The 9,512-nt window shown below is 47.1% G+C and overlaps 1 protein-coding gene across 1 annotated transcript in view; it reads left to right on the top strand.

Annotated features, from left to right (window-relative positions):
- Positions 1-9,512, top strand: part of col11a2 (collagen, type XI, alpha 2) — a 43,142-nt gene that overhangs the window by 26,932 nt on the left and 6,698 nt on the right. Inside the window, 30 exon segments of the mRNA XM_062446032.1 lie at positions 559-603; positions 906-959; positions 1,517-1,561; positions 1,664-1,717; positions 1,935-2,033; positions 2,201-2,245; positions 2,445-2,498; positions 2,657-2,764; positions 3,001-3,054; positions 3,365-3,418; positions 3,686-3,730; positions 3,989-4,042; positions 4,257-4,301; positions 4,391-4,444; positions 4,612-4,665; positions 4,767-4,820; positions 5,025-5,222; positions 5,592-5,645; positions 5,893-6,000; positions 6,174-6,281; positions 6,449-6,502; positions 6,649-6,702; positions 6,912-7,019; positions 7,315-7,368; positions 7,557-7,610; positions 7,911-7,964; positions 8,186-8,239; positions 8,507-8,614; positions 8,705-8,758; positions 8,941-8,994. Coding sequence (XP_062302016.1) covers positions 559-603; positions 906-959; positions 1,517-1,561; positions 1,664-1,717; positions 1,935-2,033; positions 2,201-2,245; positions 2,445-2,498; positions 2,657-2,764; positions 3,001-3,054; positions 3,365-3,418; positions 3,686-3,730; positions 3,989-4,042; positions 4,257-4,301; positions 4,391-4,444; positions 4,612-4,665; positions 4,767-4,820; positions 5,025-5,222; positions 5,592-5,645; positions 5,893-6,000; positions 6,174-6,281; positions 6,449-6,502; positions 6,649-6,702; positions 6,912-7,019; positions 7,315-7,368; positions 7,557-7,610; positions 7,911-7,964; positions 8,186-8,239; positions 8,507-8,614; positions 8,705-8,758; positions 8,941-8,994 — 2,034 coding nt within the window.

Below are 9,512 nucleotides of genomic sequence, written 5' to 3'. Positions count from 1 at the left end.
GGCCCATTCCAAACAGAAACACTCACACATCCTGGGAACACTCCAGCTGAGCCAGCTCACCACACAGTCAACAGTCACACACACTCATATTCACTTTAGAACTCTTTCTGCCATGTCAAGCTCAAACTCATACAGAGTGTAATTCATAAACTCCACACTTCCAGCCCCCGCACACCCCAACCCTGACCCCACACTGACCACTCTGAGCTTCTGCAACCATAGTGCTGCTGTTCAACCATCTAGAACAGGGTCAGTTTGTACCAGAATAACAATTTGAACCTGGTACTTCCCCCTTGAAACAGTGGGCTACACCATCACCATGCTGAACTATGCCAGTTTAATCCCAAGATTACCGCCCCATGGTCACACATATATATAACACGTCTTTACTGCCTGGGTGTATGTTATCCTATACACATCCTTCTTTAACCACTTCTTTAACATCTCCTAAAATACTAGTAGAGCACCACAAAACAACTAGCCAGAGAGCTGCACTCTGCAGGGCCCCTGCTGTTTTTATTCGATTACTTCTGTATCATTTCTATTTACTTCTTTCAGGGTGTGCGTGGAAACGATGGTCCCCATGGTCCTAAAGGAAACCTGGTTAGTAGCAGTTTCAGAAAAATCTTCTGTCTTGTGGTCCCTTTTGGACTGGTTTAGAAGGTTGAATGCTTTGCAACACAGATGGTTATCTTCACAATATTTGTTTCTACTTTCCCTTGCATCCCTCTTTCTATCTCCTCTGCCTCTCTTCTCTTTCCCTTCTCTCTCTCCCTTTTCTTTTTTTCTTATCTCATCCCCCTTTTCTCTCTCCTTTCCCTCCACACACCCCCCTCTCTCCTCTCTCTCTCTTTTCATCCTCCTCTCCTCCATTTTCCTCCTCCTCTCCTCTCCTCCTCTCTCAGGGACCCCAAGGAGAGCCAGGCCCCCCTGGCCAGCAGGGAACTTCAGGAACTCAGGTGACACACAGCACACACACACACACACACACACCAGGAAACTCACTCTCACAACACACACACACCAGGAGACACACTCTCACAACACACACACACCAGGAGACACACTCTCACAACACACACACACCAGGAAACTCACTCTCACAACACACACAAACACACACACCAGGAAACTCACTCTCACAACACACACAAACACACACACCAGGAAACTCACTCTCACAACACACACAAACACACACACCAGGAAACTCACTCTCACAACACACACAAACACACACACCAGGAAACTCACTCTCACAACACACACAAACACACACACCAGAAAACATACTCTCACAACACACACACCAGGAGACACACTCTCACAACACACGCAAACACACACACCAGGCGACACACTCTCACAATGAATAGATTCCACCATATCTGATATCTAGTATATCCTAACATATCTGATGTCCGGTATATCATACCAAATTTGATGTGTGGTATATTCTACCATATCCGGTGTCTGGTATGTCCTACATGTCTGCCATCTTGTGTGTGTTCCTCAGGGAATGCCCGGACCCCAGGGGGCTCACGGCCCTCCAGGAGAGAAGGTGATTATGACTCGTGGGTGTGGGGATGTGGGGGGTGTAGTTCTGACGCCTGTAGAGATGTGAGCTCACGCTGGGTGTGTGTTGTGTGTTTCTCCTCTGCAGGGGCCCACAGGGAAGCCTGGTCTGCCAGGGATGCCCGGTGCTGATGGACCCCCTGTAAGCACTGTCTGACCCCCTCACTCCTCCTGACCCCTGACCTCTGACCCCTGGCTCCTGTTGTGACTTTATTCTTTACTTCGCCAGTGTAATGGTTGAATTGAGCGTGTATCTATCTCGTTCCTTTTCTCTCTTTCTTTCTCTCTCCCTCCACCTCTCTCTCTCCCTGTCTCTCCCTCTCGCTCGCTCCCTCTCTCTGTCTCTCTCTCTTTATCAGGGTCATCCAGGAAAAGAGGGACCAGTTGGGACCAAGGGTAACCAGGGGCCCAACGGCCCCCAGGGAACTATTGGCTATCCTGGCCCTCGTGGAGTCAAGGTGGGTCCAATGTCTCAAACCCCAATCTAATCCTGTCTTGTAGCAGTGTCTGAACTGGACCATATTATTGGTTGACGACGGCTCAAAGTAATTGATGATGACTAGTTATTTGGTTGATTGCTGTTGATTGGCTTCTGATTGGCTTCTGATTGGCTCCTTGTCTACAGGGAACTCAAGGTATCCGTGGTCTGAAGGGTCACAAGGGAGAGAAGGTGAGTGACGTCAGAACAAGTGGCCTTGTCTCGTTTGTTGCATTGTTGCCATGGTAATGTCAGATTGTCATGAATTGCTCCTGGACCACCTGTATGTGTCGTTTATCACCACTAGGGGGCATACATAAGATGGGCTACAGATAGGTGGTTTCAGGAGCTGGAAGCACAAACAACAAACGTTTTCTTCTTTTTTTTAAAGGGAGAAGATGGCTTCCCTGGAATCAAGGGTGATTTTGGATCCAAGGGAGAGAGGGTAAGATATGGAGAACAGTGTTTTTGCAGCGATCCAATCACAGTTAAAACTCCAATGGTTTTTAATCTGTGTAATTGAGTGTATAAGTAATGTCTTTGTGTGTGTGTGTGTGTGTGTGTGTGTGTGTGTGTGTGTGGTATGTGTGTGTTTGCTGACAGGGAGAGGGTGGCGTGCCTGGCCCCAGAGGAGAGGATGGTCCTGAGGGGCCAAAGGGTAGAGTTGGCCCCCCTGGTGAACTGGGGCCCTTGGGCCTGGTGGGAGAGAAGGTAAGACAGAGGTCTATTCTGTTCTGATCTTCAATCATGAAGTTTACTGACATTTAATAACAGGGTAATTCTTTGAATCCAGAAGATCCCTTAGAAAATAAGAGCGTCTGCTAAATGACTAAATGTAAATTGCATATAAGGTTGGTTGGTTGGTAAGCTGATTGGTTGGTTGATTAGTTGTCAGGTTATTTTATTGGTTGGTATGTTTATTGATTGATTGATTTATCTGATTCCAGGGTAAACTTGGTGTTCCTGGACTTCCTGGTTACCCTGGTAGACTGGGACCTAAGGTAACATAGACAACATTCACAGACACACACTTTATGTTAACCATTCGCAGTTACCATGGCATCAAAGCTGACAATTGTGGTAATGACTATAGACAGTATAATATATACGGTATAATGTTCTTCCTGGACAGATAATGTCTTGAGTGGATTTGTGATTCTGACTATATACTCACTTGACTGTATGCATTGACTGTACCCATAATAAATCAAGTTTATTTATTTGCATTACATATACAATTCATATATTGTATTTTGTTTATTATTATATTGAATTCACATATATTGTCTAAAGTGTGTGTTATCTGTCTAGGGATCCCTCGGTTTCCCAGGATTCCCTGGTTCCAACGGCGAGAAGGGAGCGAGGGTAAGACTGCTGCTCCAAACAATAACACAAAGTCCATCCTCACCTTTAAAAACAAGATCCTCGACGTGACATCAGAACATCCAAACTGTCAAGTCTGAAAAACGAGTACATCTTCTACCCCACTGAGCACATCCCTTCAGAGAGTAAAGGGAGTCCCCCATGTGTCTGTAACCATGGTCCGTTAGAGACAAGCGAGGAGATCCGTCTGCCGGACAGACAGACAGACAGTGAGGACGTCCGTGTCTCACTGGGGTTTTGTCTCCTCAGGGTCTGATTGGAAAGTCTGGACCGCGAGGACAAAGAGGACCCACGGTAAAGATCGACCTCATCCGTTCCTTCATCCACACCCCACTGTCAGACATGTTTACTTATGACGATGGTCAGATGACAAACCGAAACACATCATTGCCAATCCACACTGTGTTGACGTCTGTGTGATCCATTGTACCCGCTGAGACTTCAGTCACTTCACTCCTGTAGTGGATCACAGACTTCATATAGATACCCTTATTGATGAATGGGTGGATAGATAGAGGGGAGTGTTTACTGAGTGTGGTCTCTCTCCAACAGGGCCCCAGGGGGCAGAGAGGGCCCAGAGGATCGACGGGAAAATCAGGAGCCAAGGTAACCTCATCACGTCAACTTACTGAATCGTCTGTCACACATAAATATGACGATCGTGGAATAGAAGGAGTTTACATTACGTTTTTTGTTTCTCAGAAATGGCACTGGATGTAGAATTTGAAAGAGATAATATTATTGATCCATTCATGTAAGTGTGATGGTCTTTGGCCTCTAAATTGATCATTTACGTATTTTTGTTTGTTTGTTTGTTTAGGGAACATCAGGAAGCGACGGCCCCTCAGGTCCACTAGGCGAGAGGGTAGGTTACTTGTTGTTTACGTGTTGTTTGTTGATCTTGTGTTTATTCCCTGTGTCTGACCCCTGACCTCTGATGGTTCTGTGTTTCAGGGACTCCCCGGACCTCAAGGTGCCAACGGTTTCCCCGGACCAAAGGGACCTCCAGTAAGAATCACTGCAAAGAATCAGTCAATCATTCTTGATTTTCTTTGCTGTATTTTTTCTAACCTCGAACTCTTTCTCTCCCAATCTCTTTCTCCCATTCTCTCTATCTTCATCTCCCTCTACCTCTCTCTCGCTCTCTCTCCATCTCTCTCTCGCTCTCTCTCCAGGGCCCCCCAGGAAAGGATGGACTGCCTGGACACCCCGGCCAGAGAGGAGAAGTCGTACGTCTGTTTTCCTCCATGTCTGAACCCCCTAACCTACCAAGTACCAATGATCCTAATGTACAGTACCTCACTAAGACTCCCTGTGGCCTCCTCTGCAGGGTTTCCAAGGCAAGACTGGACCACCAGGTCCTCCTGGAGTGGTAGGACCCCAGGTGAGATACCTAGATACCTGGGTGACATGTCCGCCACCGTACGGTTCAACTGGAGGGTGTAGGTTGGACCTCTGGTGTCAACCTGGTCTCTCCTTCATCCGTTTTTTTCTCATCTCTCTCTCATCTCTTTCTCCTTTTTCTCTCATCTCTCTCATTACTGTTGATTCATCTTTCTCTTGTTTTTTCATCATCTCTGTCATCCAGGGTCCCTCAGGTGAGACTGGGCCCCTGGGCGAGCGCGGCCACCCCGGGCCCCCAGGCCCCCCAGGAGAGCAGGGTCTGTCTGGAGCCTCAGGGAAGGAGGGCACCAAGGGAGACCCTGGTCCCCCCGGAGGCCCTGGCAAGGACGGCCCCCCAGGCTTGAGAGGCTTCCCTGGAGAGAGGGGACTGCCTGGCACCCCGGTGAGCAGCGCAGGAGGCACTCTGGGCTGGCCTTCATTTCACGGGGGGTGATTCCTTCTCTGAAGGAAGGGTCACTAGCCTAAAAAAGTCCTCAAAATTCGATTAGACATCCATTGTTATTGCAGTAACACCCTGACACCTATGGGTGCTATGTTCTGTAGGCTTATGTATGGCTAATCCATGTGTATGAAGCGTTATATTGGTATTAACATTTTCTTACTTCCTATGGATGTCATTTGTATGCAGTGCTATAGCTCCTGTATGTCTGTTCACAGGGAAGGTTAGGGTTATTGATCCTATGCACTGAAGGGTTTTGTATGCCTATGTCATTCGTATGCAGTGTTATATCTCCTGTATGTCTGTTCACAGGGAGGCGGTGGACTGAAAGGAAGTGAAGGCCCTGCAGGGCCTCCTGGGCCAGCTGTAAGTCTCAGACATTGTTGACTTTGCTGATTTACTTAAGTTACATTATTTACAAACAGCAGATCAGTACGTCAAAATCGAGTTAAACCCTCACCTCGAAAGCAAGATCTTACCTACCATTAAAACATGAAAATGTAACTAATCAACTCAATTCTGAAACCAGTTTTAGTGACCATACCAAGCACATCGACTCTAGGGAAGATCCCATGTTCTTGTCAGTAACCTGCCCCCCCCCCTTCCTGAACAGGGATCCCCAGGGGAGAGAGGCCAGGCTGGCACAGCCGGCCCTGTGGGCCCCCCAGGAAGACCAGGCCCCCAGGGGCCCCCTGGAAACGCTGGCGAGAAGGGAGTACCCGTGAGTACTGCTGCTTCATCAGCATGGTGTTGGGATGCAGTGAGGGTCTATCCAATGTTAAAGCTGCTGTTTTACCCCTCCTCTTCTTTCTCTATCTCCTCTGTTCATCTCCTCTCTCTCTCTCTCTCTCTCTCTCTCTCTCTCTCTCTCTCTCTCCTCCTCCCCTCCCCCAGGGAGAGAAAGGACCGATTGGGCCAGCGGGTCGTGATGGGGTCCAAGGCCCAGTGGGTCTGCCTGGTCCTGCTGGATCTCCAGGGGTTCCCGGAGAGGACGGAGACAAGGTCAGTAACCACCATCTATCCATCCATCATCATGAATCCATCCATGAATTCATCCATCCCTCCATCTTTCCATCCATCCATCCATCTCTCCATCCATCCAGAGTTTGCCCATGGTTGTGTCTGCTGTGGTGTGTGTTGTGACCATGGCTGTGTGTTGTTGTTTACAGGGAGAGGTTGGAGAGCACGGCCAGAAGGGAGGAAAGGGTGACAAGGGAGAGCACGTGAGTGACATCACAGCACAACTACCAATAACACAGCTGGAATCACAGCCTTCAGTCTCTAGTTCCCCCTGCATCTGAAGTATCACAATACTTTTGACCTGACCGGAGGGTTGACAGTTGATCTTTGTTTGTTTGTTTGTTGACAGGGGCCTCCTGGTCCTCCAGGGCCTATGGGTCCATTGGGTCAGCCTGGTGCCGCTGTAAGTTAACAATCCCTGAAGAATGACCCATATCATTGATATTTGATACTGATTGTCATTGTCTGACACCAGACCGTATTGTCCAACTTTTGTGGCACCAATTGGAAATCACTATCTCTATTCAATAACATTCCCATCTAGTTTTTTGGATGTTTCTTTACATTTAATTTGGTCTTTTACCTCATCCCTCCATCTTTGCTGGCCTCCAGGGAGCTGATGGTGAGACAGGAGCCAGGGGACAGCAGGGGCCGTTCGGGGCCAAGGGAGATGAAGGAACGAGAGGATTCCCTGGAGCCCCCGGTCCTATCGGACTGCAGGTAGGACAGACGGACCCCTATAGACTGACCCCTATAGGCCCCAATAGACTAACCCTTATAGGCTGGCCCCTACATACTGAGGTCTATAGACTGCTACCTTTACACTGACCCTACAGATTGAGCCCCAAACCAAATCCCTCACACTTGATTCTGGACAGTGGTGTGTGTCTTCCTGCAATTACGGCAAGCCATTCCAAGATGGCTGATATGATTTACACACACTTCCTCCAGGAGCAGGTCTATAGCATCATGTGGCAGGTCCACAGCTGGTCTAACCCAGAGTGTGTCTCTGTAGGGACTGCCTGGACCCTCAGGAGAGAAGGGAGAGACAGGAGACGTTGGACCCATGGTGAGTGATCCACACCAAAATACAGTATATCACACCTGTAGACAGCATAATATGTTTATTTATATTGACACCTGTATCTCTATGGAAAAGTCATACTGTGATGAGTGAATTGAATATGTTTTTGCTGAAATGATGTGATATATGATGTTATATGAAAACGTAACCGTACTATGTGTGTGTGTTTCCAGGGTCCTCCCGGGCCCCCTGGACCCCGTGGCCCTGCTGGCCCCAGCGGTGCCGATGTGAGTACTGATCTGACCAGGGACTTTCTGTTGTCCACTTCCTGTTATCTATTTCCTGTCACTCACCATCCACACACACCTATTCATCCCCACACTTAGAGGATCAGTAAAACAGTAAAAGGATTTTGAAATGATCGTAGGAAAAGTTAATAATACCATATCTTTGTCCATCGTATCGGTTATATAGGTATAGGTATATTGTTCGATAGTGATCGATGTATTATCTTTTTCCGTCATATTGATTATGTTGGTGGTAAGATAGTGTTTTATATCTTATTGATAATGTTTGATCTCACTCAGGGTCCTCAAGGTCCTCCTGGTGGTCTTGGTAACCCTGGTAACCTCGGAGAGAAGGTATGGAAGATTCACATATTGATTGATCATTATCAGATTGATTGATTAAGTGTATATTTATATTCAATCTTATAATGTATTTAAGATGATTTTGAACTGTTAGTAGGTATTATTACATCTTAGCATGTTATTACCATGCTTTTAGAGTGATGTCATTCTGTTGTTAGCATTCTGTTAGCATGTTGCTAGCATGAACTGAATGAGCTGAACTGTGTCCACAGGGAGAGCCTGGTGAGGGTGGACCCCCTGGAATCGGAGGAGAGCCAGGAAAGAAGGTGAGACCCTCGGACTACCTCCCACCTCATATCCTCTTTTCAGACTTCCTGATTCATTATCTTGTCTCGATATATGTGTTGATCAGGCTCTTTGTACTTCACTATAGCACAGTAACATTACGTGTTCTTGCCTGAGTGACTGACAGAGCTGTTGTCCAATAACACAGCCCCTAGTTTGGGTCTACGGATATCATTGTGGGCTGTGGTTTTTCTGCATTACGATGCATCGTTTCCTGAGTGATTGACAGACATGTTGTCCAATGGCAGGGCCCTCGCGGAGAACGCGGTGACAAGGGAGAGTCGGGACAGCCAGGCACTGCTGGACCAGCAGGTGGAAGAGGACCTCCAGGAGATGATGGACCTAAAGGAAACCCTGTACGTCTTGCACACACACACACACACAACATTCACACACAACACACAGATAAATTGTACTGTAACTCTACATTGTTTTCTTTTCCTCAGGGCCCTGTTGGTTTCCCTGGCGATCCTGGTCCCCCTGGTGAACTGGGCCCCAGAGTGAGTATCATCAGTATAATGCTGCTGCTGTGTCATTCACTTTTTGTGAATCCCCCTCTCTTCTCTATGTCACTTCCTGTCTCATATGAGTAACTTCCTGTCTCGTGTGGGTTACTTCCTGTTTTGTATGATTGACTTCCTGTCTTGTATATGTTACAACACTGTTACTTTCTTCTCCTCAGGGTCAAGATGGAGCGAAGGGAGAGAGAGGAGAGGACGGTGAACAAGGACAAGCTGTGAGTACTCCAAACCTGTTACAGTAACTAACCTGTTACAGTAACTAACCTGTTACAGTAACTAACCTGTTACAGTAACTAACCTGTTACAGTAACTAACCTGTTACAGTAACTAACCTGTTACAGTAACTAACCTGTTACAGTAACTAACCTGTTACAGTAACTAACCTGTTGTTGTGACATGAAGACCTTAAGCATGTTCTCAGAATTGTTCCTCAAAGTAAGACCGTACCCAGATTGTCCAAGGTGTTCTTCGATGAAGACCTTAATCATGTTCTCATGGTAGTTCCTCAAAGTAAGACCGTAAGCATGTTCTCATGGTAGTTCCTCAAAGTAAGACCTTAAGCATGTTCTCATGGTAGTTCCTCAAAGTAAGACCTTAACCATGTTCTCATGGTAGTTCCTCAAAGTAAGACCTTAACCATGTTCTCATGGTAGTTCCTCAAAGTAAGACCTTAACCATGTTCTCATGGTAGTTCCTCAAAGTAAGACCGTAAGCATGTTTTCATTGTAGTTCC

Source organism: Osmerus eperlanus, chromosome 20 (genome assembly GCF_963692335.1).
Source record: "Osmerus eperlanus chromosome 20, fOsmEpe2.1, whole genome shotgun sequence".
NCBI classification, from domain to species: Eukaryota; Metazoa; Chordata; class Actinopteri; order Osmeriformes; family Osmeridae; genus Osmerus; species Osmerus eperlanus.
Note: the sequence above shows the minus strand (reverse complement) of the source record. Positions and strands in the feature narration are given on the sequence as shown.